Here is a 26,632-nt window from a genome sequence, read left to right as displayed (position 1 = left end):
GTCGGCGGCGTGGAGGAGTTAGCGACCCTCGAGTCAGCACGGAGGCGAAGCGGAGTTTGTCGGTGGCGGCGGCTGCAGTACGAGGCCACGTCGGCGTCGTTCCTGCCGATGGGTGGTCGATTCGACGAGCGTGCTGCTAGGTACGCAGCCCCTTCGTCTTTCTTCTTCCCTGCGACCCGCCTTTTTTCCTTTCAGCATCGGGTCAGCAACGTACCCCCCCCCCCCCCCCACGCCGCCCCTCTCCTCCGACCTTCCCCATGCGTCGGCAGCCGCCTGCCCTCGCCTCCGCCAGTCCTGTTGTTGCCGCTCCACTCCCCTCCTCATGGTCGGACGGGTTCGTTCCGTGTGGCGGTCGCCGGCGGGGGCCGTGATTTGGTGGAGTTGAGTCGATTCGGTGGATTTGGGGAGTAGTGTTTCTTCCTCGGTTTAGTCTCTTCTTTCCCTCACAAGTTGTGGCTGTTTCTTTGGGTTTCTTCTCCTATGGGTTTCCTTCCGCTGTGTTTGCTGACTGGAGGAGGAGCTGAGGATGCTGGGCGGGATCTGCGCAGCGGTGGTCGGGGATGGCGAGGAGGAGAAGCAGCTCTGTCCTATCTGCCTCGACGGCATGGAGGCCGGGCACGCCGTGCGGCGTGCGCGTCCTCCCCGGATGTAGCTGCGCCTTCCATCACGACTGCGTCCACCGGTGGCACACCATCTCGCCGCGCTGCCTCGTCTGCAACGGGTGGGTTATGCCGCCGTTGCCACCGCCCGCCAAGCCTGCTCTGGATTCTTGAGATGGCAGCGTTGCCGCCCTACCGATCATGGCTCAGTTCTTGGTTCTTGACGAGTTCTTGATGAATTCTCGGCGATTGTCATCTTTGGTTTCTAGGCTCTGGACAGCGGTTCTTGCCAATTTCTTGTTGGCTATCTTGTTCTCTTAAGTATGCTGCCTTTTAGAACTTGTGCTTTCTGGTCATGGACTTCTATAAGATGATTGATTTGTATGGACAGGTGAGTTGTTCTATAAATCTGACATAGTTTCAGTGGATTTGGCCACCGCTGACGATAGCCACCGACAGCTCGGGTTCTCTCTGCTATCAATGCTTCTTATTTGGTATGAATTCTGAAAGCTCATTTGGCGTGTTATCTGCATGAGAGTTTATGATGACATGTTTTTTTGTTCAGACCAGTGCTTCTGTTTACAGATTTGTTGGTCTACATATTAGTAAATTCAGATGAGCTGATGAATCAGGGAATTCAGGTAAGATCATGACTTCCAGCAATTTGGTACTATACAACAAAGTTATGTCCTATTGTCCTCTTTAATATGTATTTCAGTAATGCTGAGTTTATTTTCTAATTTGTCAACCATAGCGACAGATATCAGTAAACTGATATCGCAATTGTTTTTGTCGAACTGCTGCTGTTAATAAGAGTTCTGGAGTAATATATATTTATAGGTACACAGGATGGTTAAGTAAATGTACTTATTTAGATTGCTATGCCTAACATCCTTAGTTTATTTGATGATGCTACATCCTTCTTCAACTTTAAGGTCTGCTATGCAATCTTTGTATTTTGAAATCATGGGCCATTGAAAATGTAGCACTAGCAATTACTTTGTCTCTTGTCCAGTACCTTTTCTAGATTTCTATTCTGTACTTATTTGGGATGATTTTTTTGTTACTTGGACCAACTAGACTCTAGAGCGCTGTGTGTCTTTTGATCAATGCTGAACAGTGCTTATAAAATAATTGTTGTAAACACAGTGCTGCTTTGATCATGTATTTGAGCCTAACAATCTCTAGATGCACCATGCAAAAGTAGTTTTTTGTTTTGCCCTTATAGCTGTTAGACATAAGAATTTCCTTACTGTTCGACTAAAAAGTTCTCTTTCTACTTCGATAAAAGAAAAACTTGATGTGACCAGGCAAACATGTCATCAGTGCTTCATATAATAGTTGATTCTATGAATTTTTTTTTTAGTTTCAGGTATAAAAACGACTTGGACTTCTATTTCATGGAGTCATGGTTAACATTAATATTCCTTATTCCCAAATTTGAGGACTCTAGCATGGACATCCTAGGAGTTCCTACACTGGTGGGTCGTTCTCAAGAATTCTTCAAGCCGAGTTGTTTCTTTCTCTTTTTTTTCATCTGATCTTTATCTCACATGGAACCATTTATTTCCAGGATATTAACTACGTCATTCAGATCCCACAGTAAGCTAATTACGCATTCTTTTATGGCTTTCTTTTCTCAGGTACCGCCCAACGATCTAACACAATTCCTTTCTCAGCTAATTATGCACTCTTTTGTCAGGAAGAGCTGCATTCCTGGTTCTGCTGTAACTGAGGGTTGATCTGCCTGATGTTGATGTGCTGTTCAGCTGTTGCTGTTATGAAGTGGGAATCTCTATTACCAAATGATACTTTTCTTATTGTTGCCTCCTCTGATGGCGCATTTGAGAAAATGACTATGCAGGATGTCTGTGATCTGATGTTGTACGTGAAACTTGGTGTTAAGCAAGAATTAGGATCCTTTGCAGTAACACAACAGAATTTGGCGGATTATGTAGTTGATCTTTTTTTATAGATAGGGACAACGGACAATGTAGCAGCTGTGATTGTTCCATTGGGATCTCATTATAGCTCTAAAGTTACACTAAAAGATTGGTACATATGCTTGAAGAAAATTTCAGGACATATATTTCACCATTACAAACCATTCCAAAGGACATCTATTTCACCATTACAAACCATTCCAAACCAACGGAAGTCAGGTAGGTTTAATGTACAAAAACTCAAAGTTCTTTTTTATCGCAATCACTTGGCAAGTTGGCAATTTGTAGTCATGACCACTTGGGCAATTTTTACATTATGTTTTGTTTATAAGATTGAGCTTTTCATTAGTTTTGAGCAATAATAAATTACTCCAATAATTTGCTATTGTATTACACTATCTATTTATTTCAATACATTTTTAAAATTGAAGCTTATTTTGTTTACATAGTCATCCGCTACGTGTTTAGAGTTTGTTTTGATTAAGCTGTTAAGCATACTTGCGTGCGCGGCGTGGCGCCCCCTTATACTTCTAGTCTAAATCAAAAGTTGAATTGTCTGGGGAGCTTAACTCTCCCACACACACGACCATAGTTGTGAGTGGCTCAATTGGATATTCTTTCCTAGCGCGTCCGTAAGTCCGTTGATCTCCTCCTAAATGCAAATGTGATAAAAAAAATAATTTGGCATTGGGAAGTCCAAACGTCAAATATCCACAGGCCACAGGGGTGCATCCTTCTAGGCTTCCATTCCATTCTTTAATTCCCCCAATTTTATCCCCCACACACTCCACTCCACTCCACTACCACAAGAGTGAAGACTAGTAGAGTCTCGTCTTTTGTCATTCTTTCCTCCTTTTTCACTCCATGATTCATTCGAATTTCCCGACCAAAAATTCTATATGTCTATTCATAGGGTCTCGTTGTTAAGTGCTACAAGATCTAGTGCACTGGAACTCGTGGTTATGGACCCGAATCCTTTAATATGGAACATTATCTTTTCCAAGTAAAAACCGCCAGTATATGAAAGACATCTATCTCTTCTGAGCAACCTTTTTGGATTCTTAAGACCACCCTTGCAGTAGGATACCGTCTGCTTTGGGTTCTTTATTATATTATCTCCTTTGAGGGATTTTTAAGATCGTTCAAGCTATATTTAGTCTATTTTCGCTTTTACTGTCTTCCAAAACCCTCTCTCTCCTCAAAACCCTAGCGTCGCCCGCTTCGCCTGAGCTCCGGCGATGGACGGCGGCGACCGCCTCAGCGCGCTCCCCAACGACGTCCTCCACCTCATCCTCCTCCGCCTCCGCTCCGCCGAGGCCGCCGCGCGCACCAGCGTCCTGGCCCGCCGCTGGCGCCACGTCTGGGCCACCCTCCCGGAGCTCCGGTTCAGGATGGACGTCAGCCTCGCCGCCCACGCGGCCCCGGCCCTCCGCCGCCTCGAGGTCTCCACCGACGCGGACGACCCGGCGGCGTCGACGGCCGCGCTCCGGCTCGCCGCGCCGCGCGTCGCCGGCGAACTCAGCTTCTGCATCTGGCCGCGGTGGGACGACGCGCCGGAGGAGGATGACGGGCCGGCGCCGGTGAGGCGCCCCGGCGGCGTCAAGCTCCCCTGCTTCGAGAAGGCCACCGAGCTCTGGCTAATCCTCGGCCTCCTCGGCGTCTCGCTGCCCAAATCCGGCGTGTTCGCGCAGCTCACCGCGCTCGCCTTCCGCGACGTCCCCTTCACCGGCCGCTGCGATCTCGGCGCCGTCGTCTCCTCGAAGAGGTGCCCCGTCCTGCAAAAGCTCCAAGTCCACGACTCCCAGGATCTGTATAACCTGACCATCTTCTCGGAGTCCCTCCTCCACATCGAGCTGAGCGACCTCCATGGCGGGATGGGGCGGCTCATGATCGTGGCGCCGCTGCTTCGGGTTCTTGATGTGCGCCATTGCTTCTACTGGAGGACGTACAGGTCCCATTCCCTTGTTCGGGATCAACCATATGCCGCGGTCTTCGCGCCCGTGCTGGAGGATCTCATCTGGGTTGATGCGTATGATCCTACCACGGTCCAATTTGGCGGCGTTGAACGCCTCCGGAAGCTGGTTACCCAATTACAGTGTATGGACTCTCTCGCTGCACTGATCACATGAATTCAGTAATGCTCTTGCGGCGATTTGAGACGGTATCCGTTCTTCAGCTAGAACTTGACTATCCAGAGGTAACTGCACATTTTCCCTAAATCTGGCATGAATGTCATTGAATAAAACATAGAGATTGAAATATTTGTTTGGTAGACTCTAGTCATAGTGTGCATGGACTTCATTCAGATATATACCTTCATAAGTATTGACACAGCTGCCCTGGTGAAATGTGTTAGATATTTATCTTTTATGTATTGAAACAATTGCCCTTGGTGATGTGAAAAATAGCATTTTGGAGGTCCTGGATCTGCTATCGCACTGGTACTGAACATATGAGATACTGAGGAGGAACGGTATTGATCAACCAGATTTAGCCAAAGAAGACTAGAATTTGAGTAGCCTGTCCCACAAACAGGAAGTGGGCTCAGTTTTGGTTCTATGCATGAATGGTGGAATATAGAGTAAGACACTGCAGATATTTGATGCTGTTCTGCCTATGTAAAACTCCCATTCTAATTGTCCAGGCGGTAATGGTAGATTTGTCTTGCTGTGCTCAAGTCTTGTAGCTGTCAGCTTCTTGAGGCTCTTCTCTAAATTATCATCATTGGGACTGGCATGTTTATTAACCATGTTTCAATTGTTAGCTTGAAAAATCCAGTTTTCTATCAGTTGCATTTACGAAGTATTATAGTTTGTACATTTCACTATGCATGGTAAAAATTAAAATTAAAATTATAGTTTGACGCCCATAATCTGATATTACCTTTTAGTAGATAATCCCTCCAGTCTTGAATATTTGACATTCCAAACATACATTTGGCCAAACTTTTGAAAGTTTCACCTTTTGTCTTTTCCCGTGTTTACAAGACCATGTTGATTATCCAAATGACAAGATATGCAGTAGGCTTGTATGAAGACCCTGATAGAAGATCTTAACTAATTAAAAGATTAGTATTTTTCCAATCGTCACCAAAATTAGTATTAGTATTTTTCGTTCGTATGTGCAATTTTTTTCACTCGTCCGTGTACGATCTCCCAAAATTTTGGTTCTCCAGTACACGCGAGATCGAGAGACAGCATCGCTCCCGTCCCGTACGCGCGTAGAAGCCCAGAACTAATGCACGGAAATGAAAGAAACTGAATCACAAATCCAACAACAATAAAGCAAAACCATCCCAAAAATTAAATCACCGGGGCCAAAAAAAAAAAAAGGAAAAAACTGCAAAAAAAAAAAATCAAGCATTGGCCGGCTCGGCGAGGCAATGGGGAGGAGGAGACGACCATCGGCGGCTCGGACGCAGCCCAGTGCGCACGGTCCACCCCCTCACCACGCACCTCCAAATCCATGGACCCGCGTGAGCGTGTGGGCGAAGAGATGACGGATCCATGCGGGAAGGGAAGAGGTCGCTGGATCGACCCCTCCCATCGCCGCCGACGGCGGATCCGCGCGAGAGGAGGGCGGAGAGATGACGGGATCCGTGCGGGAGGGGAAGAGGTCGCCGGATCTGCCCCTCCTGTCGCTGCCGACGGCTGATCCGCGCGAGAGGGAGACGAAGAGACGATGGGATCCAGGCGTCGGTGGTGGATCCACACGAGCAGCATCAACGGCTTGGAACCGTTGCATGAGGAGGCCTTGATGTTGCCCCCAGTCAGCCACTGCGCTTCTTCATCTTCTCGCTGTCAAGCTTCTCCATCTTTTGCCGCATCAAGGAGAGGAGGCGCCGCTGGCCGCTGCTGCAGCCGGTAGGCGGAAGGAGGCGCCGCTACTACAGGGAGGAGGCGCAAGGGCTGAGTATGGGAGGATGTGAGGGCGCACGCTGGTGGAGGCGCTGGATGCCTGGATGACGGCGTGCGATGTGAATGGGGAACGACCGAACGAGTGAGGAGGGAGAGAGACACAGAGACTGGGATAGAGGAGCCTAGAGCTCTTTGAGCAGAAGACCTCTTGGAGCTGGCAACCTCCTCGGTAATGAGGTACGAGCTTCAGTTTTTTCATTAAAAAAAAACTACGACCGGTGAAAATTCCTTTCTTTATTGTACTATTGATTTTCGCTGAAAAAAAGTTTTTTTAGATACACGTAAGAGTACTTCACAACTAATGATGATTTTTCTTTATTACTTATATTGTTGACATCAAAATCACTTAAAGTTTCAGTAAATACAAAATATTTGTTTGAGACAAAAAAATATCGATTGAAAAAAAAAATAAAAAGTTTCCACGAGATAAGCCAAATTAGAGTATTCGCGCTATCATCCACATGTCACATGACCTGTCTCCACGTGAGTCCACGTATAATTTTGAGTTGACAGATCGAGAAAGCATGCATGACCACTAGAGACTATGAGTAAATATGCAAAACTATTTTCGATCCGCGACACTGCTACATGATATATTTTCTTGGACGCCACCCACTTTTGTTTACATGCGGTCCGTAAGTAGAACCGCATGGAAAAATAGGGGGATAGGCGCCGGGCTGTCGCCCGCATGGGAAAATACATTATCCCGCGTGGGCGACTTAAGCCAACCGCACCCGAATTTTCACCTGCACGAGCCCACCACTTTTAACCGCGCCCGCACACATCTCCCCCTCCGCCCGCTCTCCTCCCACCTCCCTCTCCCACTCCACTCCTCTCCTCCTCTCCTCCCACTCTCCTCTTTTCCCCTCTCTCCCGGCCGGCCGGCGGTGCGACAGCATGCGGCGGCGCGCGGCCCCTCCCTCAACTGCGGGTGGGAAGAAGGGCGGCGAGAGCATGCGGCAGCAGGCGACCACGGCGGCCCCTCCCCTCTCTCCCTTTGCGGATCCGGCGGAGGGGGCAGCGGATCCGGCGGTGCGCACCCCCTCCCCTCCTCCCCCTTGCAGATCCGGCGGAGGGGGGCGGATCCGGCGGCGCGCAACCCCTCCCCTCCCTCCCCTTGCAGATCCGGTGGAGGGGAGGCATGGGTGCCCAGCGGAGCGGCGGCATGCGTCAGCGGCCGGTGTGGAGGTGAGGCGATGGCATCGGCGACCAGCGGATCTATCTCTCCCCCTCCTCTCTTTGTTATTTGTGATTCTTTGTTATTTGTGAGATGCGTTCTTGGAGTTCATTTGTTGCTGTGAGATGTGTTCTTGTGATGTGAGTTCATTTGTTGATGTGAGATGTGTTCTTGTGATGTGAAATCATTATGTGTCGATGTGCGACTACAGATCCGGCGCCGGTGACCAGAAGGGAGGTTGTCCTCTGCATCGGCTACGACGATGATGACCTCGCCCTCGTCGACGTCACCTACCCCAAGCGTGACGTGGACAACATGCAGTGGTTCCGAGAAATCACACTGCTATACCGTGGCCACCGCCACTCCGCACCCTTCGTCCTCGGCCTCATCGTGCTCTGTGGCCATGCGCCGCCCAACAACTGGTGCCCATGGGGGCGAGAAGGGCGTGCGCGGCCATCCTTGGGACCCTGGCACCCTGATCCGCTACGTCGCGATCTACATCGGCGGCTCCCATGCCTTGTGTACCAGCCCGACTGCAACCAGTCCAAGTACACCGTCAGCGTGCTTCCTTTCCATGAGGACGGCGGAAGGATGGCGCGGCTTGCATTGGCTCACAACAAACTAGGCTTGGCTCGGCTCAGCTCAGTTAGGGAAACAAGCTAAAACTTGATCTCGGCTCGGCTCGTTTTCTGGCTCGAGCCAGCTCGAGCTGTCTTGCAAGCCTTTCTGTTGAAACACCTCTTCATATATATTTTGTAATTATTAAAAAATCAAGAATAAATCATTAACATGTAAAATTTAAATAAGTTTATATATTCAATTCTTCAAAATCTTAATGATAAATTTCAATTTGACAAATAATAACGCTACAAAAAGTAAAATAATCGATATAAACACATGATGGCCTAGGCTCGCAAGCCAAAGCAAGCAGCTCGCGAGCTAGCTCGGCTCATTTCAGCAATGAGCTGAAAAGGAGGCTTGGGCTTGGCTTATTTAGCTTATGAGCTGAGCCAAGCCAACCAAGCTCGAGCCAAGCCCCTAGTTGAGCTCACGAGCCCGAGCTTTTTTTCCACCCCTGCACTAGCAAATATCCAACTTTTACATCCCAAAAAGTTACTCTGTGTAGTGTCCCGCAGCTAATTAAAGCCGTGAAGTCACGATGTCCTGTAGCAAAATTTGCCTATTTGGTTTTGTTACACAGAGGATGAGTTAATTTCTCCATATCTTCACAATTTTCAGCTCATGTTTTATGAAGGGAGCAATATTTTTCAACTCCACACATTTTCTTCACATATCAACGCACGGGTATATTCCTATAGTTCTCTCATTTTTTTAAGGCTTATCTGCTTAGAAATATATATCCCGCAAATATAAAGAAGATTAATTGTCAAGAACAACGCGACTTTGATCAAACTTCAACCACCCACTATCATCTGTTATCCGTGCAACGCACGGGCATTATGCTATAGTAATAAATTTGTCAACTGTAACAAAACCACTTATTTTTAATTCAAGGTGGTACTGTTTTTCATATTGTTTATTGTGGCTCCTTATTTGTGAATGTGCAGATGGGCCGCAGTCAGTATTTGATGGAAGCCATAACCATGCTGCCAGCAATTGAGGTCATGTCCCTGGAGTTGTCAAAAAGAGGGCACGCTTTTGGGCAGTGTGTTTTCCATTTACTCAGGATGTCCACTGGTATAAGAAAGCTGAAGCTTGCATTACGTGGAGGCCTCAAGGTAAGTACATACTTTTTTATATTGTACTTTGGTTGTGGGGAATTGATGGAAGTATTTTAACTTTTGCATGATGGCTTGATCTTCTAATGGTCAGGACTCTGAGGAGAGGATCAGTGTTTTGTCTACCTGGTTCCAGGGACACCAGGTAAAATTTTCAATCTACACTATTAGCTGATAACTAGTATTGCTCTGTCATATGTATTGCTAATACATGTATAGCACGCCCAGTAATTCCTGTACTTGAATAGCCACTGCTAATGGTGATATGAGTTTTGACTATTTGAGGTGATACTTTGCTATGTAATTTATGTAGAAGAGGTAAATGCTAAAGGATCCAAACATATTTTTGCTCAATTTGATGTGTATTTCCAAAATTGTGAAGTGTTGTAGTTCTTTTTGGGTGCCTGGTAACTGTTAATGTTAGACTTTACTGACTGAACATTGTTCAGGAACTATTAACGAATGATCTTCATGTTGATGAAGATGGTGCTTAGTTAGCGATCTGGATAAATATAACTTTAGATGTAGTATGATAAGGTGAATGCTCAAAGAATCATGAATACAGTCTATCTCTCTTTGTTTAAGACAAACGAATTGATTGTCAAGTGCATCCCTTTTGCAGTTTTTGGATTTGTTTGATTTCATTTATAAACTGTACAGGGTACTGTTATTTTCTATGAATGGAAGTCTTGTCGCCTCAATTGTTTTGCCTCAAACCACGTCTATCTCATTCTATTGTTCTTGTACAATAGCTGTACCATACTTTCGGCTGGTTTGACTGTCTAATTACTATTCTTTCACCTATACTCCAGGCAGATGCTCGTTGTTCTGCAAGTTGCATCTGTAATCGGCCACAAGCCTGGAAAACAGAGGACCTCTTCTTGGATTCTCTCCAGGAAGTGGAAATCAGTGGATTCAGAGGATCAGAGCATGAATTGGCCTTCGTGAAGCGACTTTTTGGATGGGCAGCAATTCTGAAGACATTCACCATGCATCTTCATCTTGATCTTACTGTCAGCGATGATTTATGCAAGGAGCTTCTTAGCCTCGCTACCCCTGAGACCGATGTGAAGATCTACTTCTATCGTGATGATGACGTGATGTTCACGCTAGGCCAGCTTGGGTGTTGTATACACCAGAAGAGTAAGGCACCAATCGGTTGAAGCCTGGTACTAAGTACTTAATTATGCAGGGTATGCTATGAATTACCATGAAACTGGATCTTATATTTTGATGACACTGGATGTTCTGTTATGATCGGGATTAATTCCCATACTTTGCCCTGCAAGGTTGGCATGAAGAGATGCTGGTTTACCTCTTCTCATGTTGTGATTTGCTGCTTTGCGCTCTAATTGCCATTTGCAAGATGATGTCTGAGATGACTTTGTAGCATGGATATGAACTAGGTACCTGAATGCTAGACTTGTTTACCGACTAGAGAAATTGCAACATATATACATCGAATTTTGGATGCTCTACACGGTGAACTATGAGCTGGGTACTAGTACCACACAAGTAATATGATTTTGCAACAAAATGCAGATGCTCCATAAAAGTAAATACGTTTATGTACCTTTTTACGACAAAAGTACACATTGAAAACTTCCCGAGTAGAAATTTGAATCTTTCAGTTCAATGACTTCCACATTTAAATTGAAGAGACTATCAATCAATCGCCCGGACTATTTTCACATGCAACTTGAAAAGTTTCAAGTGTACGTATAGTCAGTTACTAGCTTCAAATAATATATAGCCAATCTAACAATTTATTCATATAATAGTTACCAATAAATATATAATAAACAACGAATAGCTGATCTCGCATCTCATAACACATAAAATTTTGAAGTTCATGCTAGCTATAAATCTGTAGCCTGATTTTCTCCTCTCTCCTCTCGTCTCATGTGTTTATTACTACCTTATAAACACCGCTTTCCTCGTCTCTTCTCCCATCTCCTGTGTTTATAACCACCTTGTAAACACTTTTTTCTTTACTGTACTTCCTCACGTTCTTCAGGAATCAGGAGTCAGGACATAGACACTTGAATTAAATTTGAAAATATATTGTTCATTTGTTTTTTCTCATCAATATTCGGTACGCAAATATTTTTGGTAGAATTATAGCGTCGATCTCATACAATTGCGCGAAAATAACATGGTCTCGAGCGGGGACGGTGCAAGACAGGTCTACCAGCGAGCGAAACCGAACATGCTGGCCGATTCAAATTAATTAATTACCATGATTAGCGAGTGATTAATTATTTATTAACAGCTAATTAGGGTAATTAATCACTAATTATTACTAATTAATCTCTAATTATATAATTAATCACTAATTATTAACTAATCGCTAATTAGGGTAATTAATAATTAAATAAGTGGCACCGTTGGACAAGACGTTAGGTTTTGCTGTTCCATTCTGCCAGACCGCGCAAGACCGAGGTGCTAACGGTTGTGCTGTTCCATTCTGCGAGACCGTGTAAGACCGAGGTACAACGGTTATGTGAGATCGAATGTATATTTATAAAAAAATTACATCTTAAATATTTCTAAGAAAAAAGCAAATGAACAATATATTTTCAAATTTAATTCCACAATGGCAAAAATGATAATTAGCGATCAACTACACGCTCAACTCAGATTTTCTGTTGAACTAATACGCCATTAAATTGGTCTAAAGTTTATTCGTACGTAAAATTTGTAGGTACAAAGTTTTTATACGTACAGATTATTTATCTATAATGTTTCACGTATTATTTTTTATATATAAAGTCTACGTATAAATTCTGTTTTTGCCTTGACTAAAATACTACTCATAATTTATTAGTCCTAAGATTAAAGCTAGAGAAGTGCCAAGAGCTGAGGGTCAGACGCTCGGCGGTGTATGGGCTGGGGTGGGATGCGATCGCGCGGGTCCTAACGATAGATCGATCGCTTATTAGCAATCTCCCACTATGGGACAATTTGGTAATAAAAAATACGGGGTGTAGTGAAAGTGGACATGCGGTAGTGTGGCGGGAATCATGCCGATTAACTGCACTGTGCATTATCGTTGCCTACTCCCCGAGCAACACTAACTCAGTGTCGCTGAACCTCCAAGCGAGAGCGGCTTGCCTCTTGACAACTTTGTAAGAGAGGGACTAGCTACATGAAGAGATTCGAACAGGTTGCAAGAGGGGTTGTTCGTTGGGTGACATTAGCCCATGGAGCCATGGGACACTAGCACGCTCTTGCCTTATATGTCTTTGGCAATGTCCTTAGCCACGGAGTTCTCGCTGCCTCTTCCTGCGGCACCAACTCAGTGTGAACATCCCTCGAGGCGGCACCGCCGGCATACACTCGTGTCGCCTTCGCTACTAGCGAAATCGAGTATATCTTCACGATTTCTTTTCGAAGATGACATATGTTTGCACGATGTCATGGAGGTCGCTCACCTCGCCGCCGCTGGGGTCTCCGTCCTCGAGCTCGCCCGCGTGGCGATGCCCTCCCCTAGTCCCCTTCTCCTGCGTCGCCGCCGACATCGACGCCCTCCTTCTTCTCCCGTCTCCAGGCCTCTCCGACCCCGAGCTCGCACGTGCGCAACGCCCTCCCTTCTCCCACGTCATCGTCGTCGTCGCCGCCGCCCTCCTCCTCTCCCGCCTTGCCCACCCTGTCGGCCAGCCTACAGGCAGAGAAGAGTGAGAGAGAGGAGGAACCGAGGAAGGGAAAGAAGAGGGGAAGAGAGGGTGATGACGTGTCACCAAACATGTCATGGACCCCACGCTGACTCAGCTGCCACGTTGGATGAAACCGGGGTCAAAATCACCTGAGGACCCAAAATGACCCGGTTTTGTAAATTGAGGGATGACATATATCTTGTTTTACGGTTGGGGGATGATTTTGTAATCCGATGATAAGATGAGGGACCTTTGATGTACTTTTGGCTACTACTCTAAATAAGCTGGCCCAAATAGGAAAAGATTGCGTCGGCCGGTGGAGAAGCGAAGCCCAAACGAACGGGAGGCGCCTCCGATGTACACGTGGCGCCTTCTCCGCCCCTACAGGTGGCAAGCTCGAAGGCCGAACCCGACCACTCCTCCACTGCTCTGATGCTCTCTCTCTCTCTCTCTCTCTCTCTTCACGCTTCCCACGCGCGACACGAGGTTGGAGACGCGTCCCGTGACGTCATCGTCGTCCCCGACTCCGGCGAGCCCCGCACCCATGGCGGCGGCGGCCGCGAGGGGCGCCGCCGCGGCCCGCTCCCCGCTCGTCCTCCACCGCCACCCCCACCCCGCGCACCACCGCCGCCTCCGCCTCCTCCCCCTGGTCAGTCACTCCGCCCCCGTCTCATTTCCTCCTCGATCTCTAGCTCCCTCCTCTTGGGAGTAGGCGGGATTGGGAGCTACCTACCTCGTGCTTGATTGAGGTGGTAATTCGGTCAACTACTGATTGGGGTTGCAGGTGGCGGGCGGCGGGGGAGGCTCGCCCCCGCGTGTGGGGAGGAGGATCAGGGCCAGCCGGGAGAAGGGGCGGCGGATCGGGGTTAGGGTTTTCGCGAGGTACAGCCAGGCCCAGGACTTCTCCACTCGCCTCCAAGGTAATCGATTGGTTGATTTCTTTCCCCATCTCTGTATAATTCGATTTGGTGCTTGGTTCAAAGCCACTGTTTAGGCCCAGCTTAGTTGAACATTTGAACAAGCGACTGTTTCTCATTAGGCAGGATACGGGTGATGATGTAATATGAAGCGAGAATTTCCGGTGTGGATTTTCACGAGTCGTGAGTTTGTTTTCTGTTCATCGCAGTAGCATAGAGAATGTTATGTATTTTGGGATTCGGGTGGGTAAAATGTGTGTCTCTTCAGATTAATGTACTCCTTATTAACATTCCTCACAAAAATAAGTAGTTATGAACAATCTTGGGATAGCTAGATCACAGATGCATTGAATATTAAGGTTGTTTGTTCTTCGCAAAATCATCCCATGTCTTTGATTTCGTTCAAATGCAGATAGAGCTGGCGAATTGCCTAAGTTGGTTGAGGACCTTCTACAGACATCAATTAGCACAGGGCCACGAGGTGCTTTTAGGTTTGCCCAAGGGATCCAAGCTGTCCTTGGGGTTGGTGGGGAGTGGCTAAATGACTTCTCAAAGGTTATTTCTTGTTTGTGTCATTCATCTATTTTGTCTAAAAACTTGATCTTAGAATTTCTGAGAACTGAAACAATGGAAGCAGCTGTAGACTGAACTACTAATGAACTACTGATGTGTTGAGTTGGCTGAGGTTGTATGGGAGATTATTGGGGATTTAGGGCTAGTCTAGATGTGGATTTTTCATCTATGTAGAAAAGAGGAGGTTAAATTTTTGTTGGTGCACAATGACCAGGTTTATCTAAGATATTTTTTTTATTGATAACTTTGGTTTCAGAAGCGTAATATCCTGCTGTTAATATGATGCAGACAGCCAACACATCAGCAGGAATACCAGCTCAGATGCAGCTGGGTTTGCTTTCTCCTCTTTATCTTAGAAGGCTTTTTGAGCGCATGGGTGCAACTTATATCAAGCTAGGTCAGGTAAGGACATGTTCATACTTTGCGGTTTATGCTATCATCAACTACAAAATGTGTCCATCTCAAAAGAAAAAATAAACTACATGTGTATGTGTTCCTTAATTAATAGATTGTCTTGAATTTCTTAATCTTCTGTACCTTTTGAAAGAAATACCAGAATTCTTCATTTTACTTTGTATATGTAGCAAACAGAAACAAAGACCACTAATATATCTTTCAGCAACCCAGATAATAGTCAGTTGCTTACTTGTCACTAGACAGGTAGAGTAACCTATCTTTAGAGTGGTCCTTTGGGATGGGCAAAGGGAGAGGAGTTAAAATAGTTATTCAGTTTAATAGTCATATATTTTATGATTATTTCAACCTGGATAGTCAACTGACTGTGGTGGTGCAGTTCGTAGCTTCTGCACCAACTTTGTTTCCTGCAGAGTATGTCGAGGAATTCCAGAACTGTTTTGACCGTGCACCACCTGTTCCATATAGTGAGATTGAGTCAATATTGCGTGAGGAGTTGCAACAGCCGTTGGATAGTATATATGAATACATTGATTCAGTTCCAATAGCTTCTGCGTCAATAGCACAGGTTTCTGTTGAGACCATCAGAAGTTCTGGACTATTTGTTGTCTGGAGCTAAAGCACTGATATAACTTTATTCTTATCCAGGTTCATGGGGCAAGGTTGAAGAGCTCTCAGAAGGATGTGGTTATCAAGGTCCTCAAGCCTGGTATTGAAGACACTTTGGTGGCTGACCTGAATTTTATCTATGTTGTTGCACGTATTTTGGAATTTCTAAACCCTGAACTACAGAGGACATCACTGGTGAGTTATCGCCTAATGAGTCTTTCACTGGACAGGAGTTTTTTCATTCATTGAACAATCACTAGTCCTGGTGGTTCTCGGAGCGCAGGAAACCAAAATTTACTGCTTTCTTTAGTATAATCAGAAGCCAGAAGGTCAAAATATATTTTTGTTTGATTCCTGTATGCAGCAAGCAATGCATGCCATGAAATTGCTCCCATGACCATGAGGATATGTTTTTCTTTTGGTAGTTGAGGCAAGATCATTGAACTTTTCACAGTTGATTTACATGTATTTTTCAATTCTAGCCACTGTGCTAGAGTTGGCACAATTAGGTGCAGAAACTTTTAATATCTATATCCTTAAAATTGATTAGTTGGATTGAAGGCACCACAATATTCCTAAGATCAGAAAAAATATGAGTTTAAAAGATTAACAGAAAATTCAGAAAATTCTCCCAATAATCAAGAGAGAAAGAAATGTCTTGCCACTTGCGTGTTGTTTTGATGGACCTAGATTGTAACCTAGTAGATTAACTATAGTTGTTATAGTTGTATAACAAATACAACTGCACCTCTAATCATTGATATAAGAGCTTTATAGCAAATGGAATTATTGTTAAATGTAATCATGCAACTGCATGGATATCCCACTAAAAAATTGAATATCGAATAAGGAATATTTCATGGTGGAGCACAATATATCTTGAGCTTGTGACATGAGGAGTTGACTATATATATTATTCATGTACTATAACTAAAAAGGAAAAAAAACAATTAGTTCACACAACCAGAAACAAATGAATACTTTATACTTTGTAGTTCATATATGTGGAAGTAGAGACAGCATATAGCAATCATGAAATTTTCTGTATACTTGGTTATCCAAATTTTGTGGTATCACAAGTTATAGAAGAATATAATAAGAGATGTCCTTATGCTCAGAATTTTATATTATAGGTAGGAATTGTCAAGGATATAAAGGAATCTATGCTTGAAGAAGTTGATTTCAGGAAAGAGGCTACGAATATTGAGGCTTTTCAGAGGTACATCGATGCAATGGGATTTGACAGGCAGGCCAAAGCCCCTTTTGTGTATCGCCACTGTAGCACAAAGCGTGTCCTAACTATGGAAAGATTGTATGGTGTTCCACTCACTGACCTTGATTCTATAAGGTCTCTTGTTCCTGATCCTGAGCTGACTTTAGTCACTGCACTTAATGTCTGGTATGTTCCATGCGTCCTTGTGATTCCATACATCATATATTTGGGTATTTCTGCCATTCATTGCCTTATTCAATCCTCAGAATAGGCATGTTGACATATGTGCAAAATGTGCAGGTTTGGAAGCTTGATTTCATGTGAATCCTTCCATGCAGATGTGCATGCAGGAAATTTATGGTTGCTCCGAGATGGACGTGTCGGATTTCTTGATTTTGGTATGTAACATATTCTCCAATCTCCATGGTGGCACGGTTGCTCTATATCTCATTAGGCAATTTAGGATGCACCTTGTATTTGCTAAAAAAGGAAATATTCTGGCCTTTTAATTCTTACATTATCTATTAGTCAAAACACAAAGTGGTCAAGAAAGTTTATCACTATTGGTTAATACCATTTCACAGGAATTGTTGGCCGGATATCGCCAAGGACCTGGGCTGCAATGGAGGTCTTTTTGGCTTCATTTGCAACTGACGATTATAATGCTATGGCATCAGCCCTTTCTGAAATGGGTGCTACAGGGAATGATATAAATGTTAATGAATTTGCAAAGGACTTGGAAAAAATATTCTCATCAATACAGGTAATATTTCCCAAAATAGTAGGTTATTTGATGTCATGAAGGCCTGGTTATCCCGTGAACATGGTGACCCAATTTCGACTGTTAAGTGCCAAAAATGATGCCAGGGTGAAACCTGGGCTGTGCTTAGTTCACACCAAAATTGGAAGTTTGGTTGAAATTGGAACGATGTGACAGAAAAGTTGGAAGTTTGTGTGTGTAGGAAAGTATTGATGTGATGGAAAAGTTGGAAGTTTGAAGAAAAACTTTGGAACTAAACACGGCGCTGGTCTGGCAGTAGTAAAATGCTGAATGCAAGCAAAAGTGGCTTATGGACAGGAATTTTTGTGGCTACTGGCTAGTCGAATTTGGATATCGTTCTTTAGTTAGTGTTTTACCACTTATCTCGTGGTTAATTTTCAATTGCATTCTCATTTGTGCGCAGGATTTGGATACTGAAGTCATAGTTGCAACAGCAAGAACTCCTGATGCTACAGCAGTATCGGCTAATGTTGTCGTTGACGAGAGACAGATGAATGCATTGTTTCTTGATCTGGTGAGCTACTTTCTTTTCTCTCTCGGTCAGAACAAGGTAGAGAGAACTTCTACCTTATACATTCGTATCACTGTATGTTCTTGTTGGTAAATGTTGCCTGCCAGCGTGTATTGTTTTCACAAAAGAAGAGAGATGAGGGAAAAAAAACAATGCTGACAATTCTGTTGCTCTGCGTCTTCCAGGTGAGGGTCAGCGAGTCGTATGGATTGAAATTTCCTCGCGAATTCGCTCTTCTGATGAAGCAGCTTCTGTATTTTGATCGCTACACAAGATTGTTGGCTCCCAGCATGAACATGCTGCGAGATGAGAGGGTTAACATTAGCTCCCGCCAACAGGCCAGAAGAGTGGATCGTTTCCAGTGACCGATGCTTGTGATACACTGACAAGTAGTACGTAACAAGCTCGTGTAAGTGTAACCTACTAACTGTATATATTTTCACCAGATCAACATAGGAATGAACCGCAGTGCAGCGGCCAAGGAAAATTTGGACGAGTATAACTGGACATTTTCATAGTAGCAAGTCGCTTTGTAAAAGGTGTACGTTAAGATGGAAGTAAAATGTAGAGAAAATAGAAATGCCGGGGCCGCTGGGCTGACTCCACATCATTTTTCTGAATTCTTTCTTTACTGCTCTCCTCACAAGCCGGCGCTGCGTAAAGAAGGCCAGTTTGGAAAACATGATTATTTTGACCGATTATACTCTAGTGGATTATTAAGATGATTATAGATGTAAATTAAATATTTTGATAAATAAGCTTAATAAATAGTTTAGAATAAATAAATTGGTTAGAATAAAATGGAGTGCTTTAAAGAAAACGTATTTTTATAGACGTAGAGCAAATAGTTTGGGACAATAATCCTAGAAACGCTTCATATCGACCGTACGGTAGTGCGTGCCTCGGACGCCCTCCTCCCCCGTCTTCTCTCCCCCATGCCCCTCCTCATCTCTCTCACGCCGACAGTTTCTTCGTGCTCGCAATCTACAACCTTGGCGAGTTACCGCCCAAGCGCATCGTCCCGCTATAGCTGTTTGAGAAGGGTTCTAGCTAGCTATTATATTTGCTCTCAAACAGTGTAATTTAGCCGCTATAGCTTCATTTAACCTGCTATATATAGCTGTTTGAGAAGCTAACCGCTAAAACATTGATCGCCAACCAGCCATTGAGAGCTGGGCCGGCAAACGAGCTGATCTTGTGCTCGGCGAGTGCCGTGCAGAGGTCTTGTTCAGGCAGGCTGGAGCTGAACTGACCTAGAGCCTCAAGCTCGGGGAGAGGATCGATGACCTCGATCGGTGATCACTCGCTCTTGTGGGGGGCGAAAGACTTCCCGGCGTTCAGGCCAAACTGCGACTGCGTACGTGTACTTCGCGCAGCATGATCGAGGAGCCAATAATGCATCAGGATGGTTCATCATGGGCAGTTGTGCTCGATTAATTTGGGATCAGATACTTACTTTCCAAGATATACCATATACTCTCCGTTTCTAAATGTTTGACACCGTTGACTTTTTAACACATGTTTGACCGTTCGTCTTATTCAAAAACTTTTGTGAAATATGTAAAATTATATGCCTACATGAAAATATATTTAACAATGAATCAAATGATAGGAAAAGAATTAATAATTACTTAAAAATTTTAAATAAGACGAACGGTTAAACATGTGCTAAAAAGTCAACGGCGTCAAACATTTCGAAACGGAGGGAGTACCATTCTTGCAGAAGCTGACCTTCTAGCATCAGCAAAGCCCCTGTTGAGGACTTGAGGGAGAGTAAAGCTGCCTTCTCTAGCTAAGCTCCTCCACCATATTTGACTTTATTTTGGTTAAAGAAACCTGTAAAACTTTGACCATCAATAGCTCTCAAAATATTTAAGCTCCTCCGCCTGTTCCAATGAGATTGAGTCAAATATCGTATGTGGAGTTCCAACGGGATCCAGTGCCAATAGCTTCTGCATCGATAGTACAGGTTTCTCTTTGTCTGGAGCTAAAGCATTGAGAAAACCTTTATGCTCATCCATGTTCAGAAGGATGTGGCCAAACACTATTATATACCCACTCAACTTCTATAGGAGGCAGCTTCCACTGGAGTTGGAATTTAGAGTTGAGAGTTGGAGTTTGAAACTCTACCAAATAGAGCCTAAGGTCCTGAAGCCTGGTACTGAAGAGTGAAGACACTCTGGTTGCTGACCTGAATTTTATCTATGTTTTTGCAAGTGTTTTGGAATTTCTTAACCCTGAACTACAGAGGACGAGTTATTATCTCCTAATTAGTCTTTCACTGGATAACATTTTTTCATTCGAAAAATGTTTTTTTAGTTAGATGCATTGTCCGGAAGAAACCTCGTTTTTATGAAACAATCACTTGTCCATGTGGTTCTCGAAGTGGAGGAAACAGAAATTTACTGGTTTCATTAGTATAATCAGAAAGTCACAGAATCTATTTATGTTTGATTCGTGTATGCAGCATGCCAGCAGGTTCATTGTTCTGTTATGTTACTGCTTGTGATATAGAGATAGTAAAAAGTTTGTGTAACCTTGAACTGTATATATTTCACCGAATCAAAATAGAAATGAACCGCAATAAGAATAATCAATGGAAATTTGTACAATTGAACATTTCATAGTAGCAGCTAATTTGCTTGTAAAAGGTATATGTTTAAGACTAATGTAAAATCTGTGTAGATGTAAAGATAGGCTGCCTCCATTTTTTTTTCTGAATTCTGTTCCCGGGACTGTTTTTTTTTTCTTTTTTTCTTTATTTTTTAGAAGATGCTACTGACACTCAATTAACCTAGATTGTTATGCTTACAGTTATCAGTCAAATCCAACTAATAAAACCTAGAGTATGAGGTCAAAATCTACTTTTGTTTGATTCGTGCATGCAGCACGCCAGCATGTAATTTTTTTCATCATGAAAAAAGGAGATGAGGAAAAACATGCTGACTATTGCTACCCAAGATTGTTGATTCCCAGCATGAACATGCTGCGAGATGAGAGGCCTCAGTAATCGCGAGATGAGAGGCCTCAGTAATCAATGGTTACTGCTTCTGATAAAAAGACAGTATAAAGTGGGGTGTAACCTTGAACTGTATACATTTCACCATTATCAACATTGGAATGAACTGCTGCAATACAGAATCAAAGAAAATTTGAGCAATAGTAGCAATTAATTTGCTTGTAAAAGGTGTATGTTTAAAGATTAATGTAAAATCTATGGATGTAAAGGAAGCCTGACTCCATTTTTTTTTTCTGAATTCTGTTCCCGGATTGTTTACTATTGGCAGTCCAGAAAACTGCTTTCTCTAAAACTAATCCAGAAGGATAAATGTTTCTCATGGAGAACACCATTCGTTTCAAAACAATCAGTTGACTCGTAAGTGTTGACTACTCATGAGACATTCACTTCTTGTTCAATGGATTATTTGTAAAGGCCCCCATTATTTACCTTATATGATCAGCCGTTGCCAAAATTTAAATTTTAAATTGATTTTGAAGTTTTTTGGTTAAAATTTATTTTTCTGCATTAGCTTTTAAATTGTTTAATGTATATACAAAAGTTTAACTCACGTATTATTATTATTTTGCTACTAGTGCGCCATACGGCGTATTATCCTCATATGCCCAACAGATGGGGGCCTAACCTTTTTCAAATAATGATAATAATAATTGCTGACCCCAATCCCATATGTTTTATGCAGAAATTGCATGATTATCTTCCCTGCCTGCCTAACACAGATGCATCATCAGCTCTAATTAAACAATTGGACCACCCTAATTCTGATAAATGTTCGGTAACACAGTATGTACAGACCTCCTAATATTCAAACAAAACAATAGCCTAAGCTCATAAAGGAGTCAGGTACCACCTACATTCCTACAACATCTCATATAACCTAAGCAGAAGAATCATTCGGTTCATTCAGTTTCAGAAGGTTCCATGACTTGCATTGCCATAGTTTCTTCGCCATCAGAAGCTTCTCCTGACTTCGTTTTCTTGTGAGCAGGGTTTTCTTGACGATGATGAAGAGGTTCCTGCTGATCAATTGCTGGCCTACTCTCAGTTTCAGAAGGTTGCTTCGCTTGCCTTGCATTAGCTTTTCCCCCATCAGAAGCTTCTTTCGACTTTGATTTGTTGGGAGCACGATTTTCCTGACGATCAAGAGGTTCCTGCAGATCAGTTGCTTGACTGCTTTCGGTTTCAGAAGGTTGTGTGATTTGCGTCGCCGTAGGGCTACCTTCTTCATCAGATGCTTCCCTGGACTTTCTTTTCTTGAAAACAAAACGGTCTAAATCATCATTCTGCTCATCAGAAACTTCATCACCACACTCAGCCTGAGACTGACTTGCACATACATCATTCTCAATGCTGCCCTCCCGAACATCAGATTCTCTTGGCTCAATGACTGATTGCGGATCCTTGGAAGTTGACCTGTTTGAAGAATTACCATTGGTTGCATCCAACAGAGAATCTAACTGTGTTCTAACAAAAATTGCTACGGCAACTGCATGGTCACTAATCAAAGTGTCACTGGGTGGGCAATGAACAACATTAGCCAGTGCCTGGTAATAGCGATACAGTGCCAAGGATGGTGGTGCCAGCCCCCTTTGGCGGAAGACTTTAGTTGACTTAATGGCATGTTTGCAAATGTTTCCCTTCCTGGACCAGCTACAATCACACAATGCAAGATCAGAACCTGGATTCACTATGACATGGGACCTCTCCTTGTTTTTCTGGCAAACCACTCTGGCGCAATTGCCTTCGACAATAACATCAGAATCTGGGATTTGCAATCCCTGCTGCCATGGATTTGGGCCACTTTTCCACTCACTCCTCCAGTAACGAGAAAAGTTGTCCTTACCAGAATATTCATCCAACCAGTAGTAGGAATGAACCTTCGTACCCAGCTTATGAACCAACCAATCTGCACGCTGGTATACTCTTTCATTTGCCTCATTCAATAGCCTGAGTTTTAGCAGGTGATGGTAGCTCTCGATTGCTGAAGCAACCTCAGTAGTAGCCAACGGGGTGGTTCTTAACATAGTTATCCATGACCCTGGAATACATTCGGCAGTCAGCACTAGCAGATTAAATAGTGATAGAAAAATTCATCAAATACCAGTAGACTCAAACAACGGAAACTGAAATTCAGATGTGGGCTAAGCAAATGTGATACAGGAAAGAGACATGGACCAACCAAGTCTTGGAAACCATAGAGCTCTGAAGTAGTCTAGAAAACCAGCACAATCAACAAAATCTTCCAGAAAGGCTTCAAATAATTCCATGCCACCATTTCCTCTGCAGATATTGCAGATTAACTCCACAAGTCGTTTAGCCATCATCGGACGCTTCTCAATATCTGGGCACTTCTTCATTAAATTTTTATGCCAAGCATGCCTTATGCGCCATGGGCTAATCAGCACAGGGCATTGGAATACTTCCCTGTTCAGCATGCTATTACACTCAGGAACTGCAACCCCAGAAAGCGTATAGTAATGCACTAGATTAAAATAGAAAAGCATCATTTACCTTATCGTGCGCACATCTGCAAAGGGATCATCAATAATAAAGCCACCCAACTGCCATGTTGGATCTTTTGTACGAACTCGATCATAAAGGGCACCCATCCATCTATATGCTTCACCATGTGAAAAATTCGGAGTTATGATCCAAGCAACAGGAATTGCATTTTTCTGCTCGTCGAAAACAAGGAGGCTATGTACAGGATACTGCAAAATGGTAAATAGAAATGCTACCATGAAATCAAGCAAACCTTAAAGCACTACTGGAACAAAAATGAAACAACTGTCATTGACAAACCTTTAATTTGTTTGTTCCAAACTTTGAATCAGAAGCCAATAAACTACGGTTGCCATACTGAATCATCTGCTGGAGCTGCCAATCTGTCTGGACGCCCACGATAAAGGTGTCCTTATCTGAAAAGTCCTCATACAAAAATATATGGTTTTGGTGATTTTCAACCCATATGTTAATGCTTATAGCATCATCGTCATCAAGTTCGTAAACAGAACGACGAATTTTCCTTTCCAACCTCCTAACATATCTGTGAGTAAGAAGACCATCTCGGTTTGATGGTCCTCCTTGCTTTTCGATCATTTCTGTATGTCTCTGCATTATGGTCTCCACTGGAATACCAACACAGAGCAAAGACATAATCTGAAGACGAAGTTCATCTGATATGTAAGGCGCAAACATGGCCTTCGTCCCAATAGCCATATTGTCCATGGGACCATGGCAGGGCTTCCCTATCTTATCTACATGCTTATCATGGTTATATATCACAAGAGCGACAGATGGTTCAGCAATCAAACGCTTCACAATAAAATGGCAAATACAGCCCCTCTTTGTATGAGGACGACCAGCAGGTGTTTTCCTCTTTGTTGAAGAGTTCCTGCTAGGGCGGACAGAGCCGCCCTTTCTATAATCATCTGGACCAAAAGAACACCAATACCTGAAATTAATGGTATCATGAGGTTCAAAAGCTTAATGTAAATTATAACCTATTTAACAGAGCATATCTAATGTTAAGAGACATAAATAGAAGGAGCATTATCAGCCATTTAAAAGATAAGATCAATTTAACAAATAGCAATAATAAATTTGTTCTAGTTTACAAGATGAATAAGAAGCCCAGGTTCACATTCCAGTTTAAAAATTAGTCGGACAGAAATGCATAATGCTTACATTTACTTACAGAATATACTCGAGTATCCCATCAACTTTTGGTTTGCAGTTCATTGTTGGTGGACGCCTTCGCCGTGCTTCTACATGAAATCTTGTTGGGCACTCTTTGTTGTTTGATTCTCCTCTAACAAAATCATTCACCCTTGAAAATGGAATAAGCGCAAGCCTGTCCATTGAGTCCTTCCATCCCTCCACCCTGGACCACATGATATCTGATGCCGAAAACTCTGGCGTGGGTGGATTCTGAACTGGAAGAGTCAAAATTTCATCCCACCTAGCCATCTGCATTTGCATAGGAATCATCACAAATAATCAACGAAATCAAAGCCAAAGTAGCATATATTTTTTTAAGAAAAAAAAAAGCTATGGTCTGTGCAAAGAGGACAGCATAGACAAACAAAAAAAAGAGCATATATTTGTAAGACAGTTACACCTAAACCAAGTGTCATGTTATGCCTTCGAAAATTTAAACATTAGTGTTGTTCACATCACATGATTAAAAACAAATACTTGCAGTTGAATCGAAAAGAGCATATCCACAATCTCAGTAGGTGATTCAAGCACCACAAGACAAGGGGAAGTTCGCATTAGATTTTGTGGTATGCTAAGACTGTTAGACATGAATCAGCGGTATCCTTTCCACGTTCATCCTTTTCTAAGAACCCATAAGTAAACCTTCTTTTTTCTCAAGCCGGGCATTCGATAACTTGCATTCTGGTTGCAAGAGTGCTGTAACAGCATTACTACCTCTGAATGAATCAACTCGCTAGCAAACCAGACATTTCTAAGCAATCCCCTCACCCAAGAACCTGCACCGTTGGCTACACTTGTTCAAGTCCTAACCCTCCTCAAACTCCCCCATATTGGCCTACGCACGCCTTAACCCTTCTCCAAAACTCACCAATCGCGCAAGTCAATGGTGGCGACGCACGCAAACCAACTAAAACCTAGTATATGCTCTACGATATTGCAGCGGAAATATTCCAATTCCACTGGAATGGATTCTTTTTGGGAAGCTGACACAGAAGCCCCCAGATCTACAAGAGAAGCTAGTTCTATGGGTAGAGGGAGGGGATAGTGTGGAGGTAGGTATGGGTGCTCACCGGTGGCGGCGGCGGCGGCGGCGGCGGTGGCGCTGCTCCCTTCGCTGGATGGAGGCGGTGGAGACGGGAAGGCCGTGGGGACGGGGAGATCGACTGGCTAGGGCGCACGCACGCTGAGGCTCGAGGCCCAATCACATGTGTATGGGCTTTTCCTGTTTCCGAGGGAGGCTAAATAGACTTATTCATTGCTGATGGACCATGGGACCAGGCTGAAAAAGAGATGGTAAAGTACACTGTCGGTCCTTAGAGTTAGAGCGTGGTGTCACTTAGTTCCATGGTCGACCCATGAACTTGTTTAAGTGAATCATTGCGGTTCAAAGCAGTCTGACCAGAATTTCCGTCTTGCGTGGTTCTCTATCGTGGCCGCACATTTGCAATTAGGTCCCTCCACGCCCGTTCCACCCCTCCTCCCCAAATCTTAAGGGCTGGCGCCACCGCCTGCAACAGCCTACGATTGCCGATGCCCAATTGCCGCGTTGGAGAGCTGGCCACCGCTAGCTCAAGTGCCTGTAGACGAGATAGCCATATGGCTACCAAGCTCGTCCCCAACCATCGTCAACGAGCTAGCCCTGCCCGCGGGCCGCTGGGTATGAGGTCGACGAGGTGGCCGTCGGGAGCTCGATAGTGAATCAGGAGTCGTGTCCACGGCGTGGCATCAGACGAGCTGGCCAAGAGCCAGAACGGTGAGGGAGGCAGCAGCGACCGACGACTTAGAGGTGGAGAAGCGGAATCCCCAGCGCGAACTCGCTGCCCGTGGCCATGGCTCGCCATCGT

At 44.0% G+C, this 26,632-nt stretch overlaps 3 protein-coding genes across 7 annotated transcripts; 2 read left to right on the top strand and 1 right to left on the bottom strand.

The window, feature by feature from the left end:
* Positions 1–2,584: 2,584 nt before the first annotated feature.
* Positions 2,585–9,345, top strand: LOC127779136 (F-box/LRR-repeat protein 25-like). Of its 4 annotated transcripts, none has more exons than XM_052305834.1 (2): positions 2,585–4,739; positions 9,205–9,345. In XM_052305834.1, exon 1 carries the CDS (start codon positions 3,781–3,783, stop codon positions 4,669–4,671), a length of 891 nt encoding a protein of 296 aa, XP_052161794.1. In that variant the 5' UTR covers positions 2,585–3,780; the 3' UTR covers positions 4,672–4,739; positions 9,205–9,345. The 4 variants fall into 4 exon arrangements, with proteins under 4 accessions (XP_052161794.1, XP_052161796.1, XP_052161798.1 ...); XM_052305836.1 differs by having other exon boundaries at positions 2,585–6,636; positions 9,205–9,289; XM_052305838.1 differs by lacking the exon at positions 9,205–9,345 and adding an exon at positions 8,876–9,197.
* A 4,123-nt stretch (positions 9,346–13,468) lies between these two features.
* LOC127780398 (uncharacterized aarF domain-containing protein kinase At5g05200, chloroplastic) lies at positions 13,469–18,659 on the top strand. The gene is made up of 11 exons (XM_052307307.1): positions 13,469–13,680; positions 13,816–13,951; positions 14,361–14,503; positions 14,810–14,923; positions 15,315–15,503; positions 15,584–15,739; positions 16,678–16,943; positions 17,058–17,155; positions 17,342–17,520; positions 17,942–18,052; positions 18,235–18,659. Exons 1-11 carry the CDS (start codon positions 13,576–13,578, stop codon positions 18,412–18,414), a joined length of 1,677 nt encoding a protein of 558 aa, XP_052163267.1. The 5' UTR covers positions 13,469–13,575; the 3' UTR covers positions 18,415–18,659.
* A 3,143-nt stretch (positions 18,660–21,802) lies between these two features.
* LOC127780505 (uncharacterized) lies at positions 21,803–25,956 on the bottom strand. 2 transcript variants are annotated; one of them, XM_052307425.1, is made up of 6 exons: positions 25,859–25,956; positions 24,766–25,037; positions 23,871–24,522; positions 23,580–23,779; positions 23,248–23,492; positions 21,803–23,106 (listed from the first exon to the last, which is right to left on the bottom strand). In XM_052307425.1, exons 2-6 carry the CDS (start codon positions 25,035–25,037, stop codon positions 21,968–21,970), a joined length of 2,508 nt encoding a protein of 835 aa, XP_052163385.1. In that variant the 5' UTR covers positions 25,859–25,956; the 3' UTR covers positions 21,803–21,967. The 2 variants fall into 2 exon arrangements, with proteins under 2 accessions (XP_052163385.1, XP_052163386.1); XM_052307426.1 differs by lacking the exon at positions 25,859–25,956 and having other exon boundaries at positions 24,756–24,901.
* Positions 25,957–26,632: the final 676 nt, after the last annotated feature.

The sequence above is a fragment of the Oryza glaberrima genome, chromosome 7 (assembly GCF_000147395.1).
Source record: "Oryza glaberrima chromosome 7, OglaRS2, whole genome shotgun sequence".
Lineage (NCBI taxonomy): Eukaryota > Viridiplantae > Streptophyta > Magnoliopsida > Poales > Poaceae > Oryza > Oryza glaberrima.
Note: the sequence above shows the minus strand (reverse complement) of the source record. Positions and strands in the feature narration are given on the sequence as shown.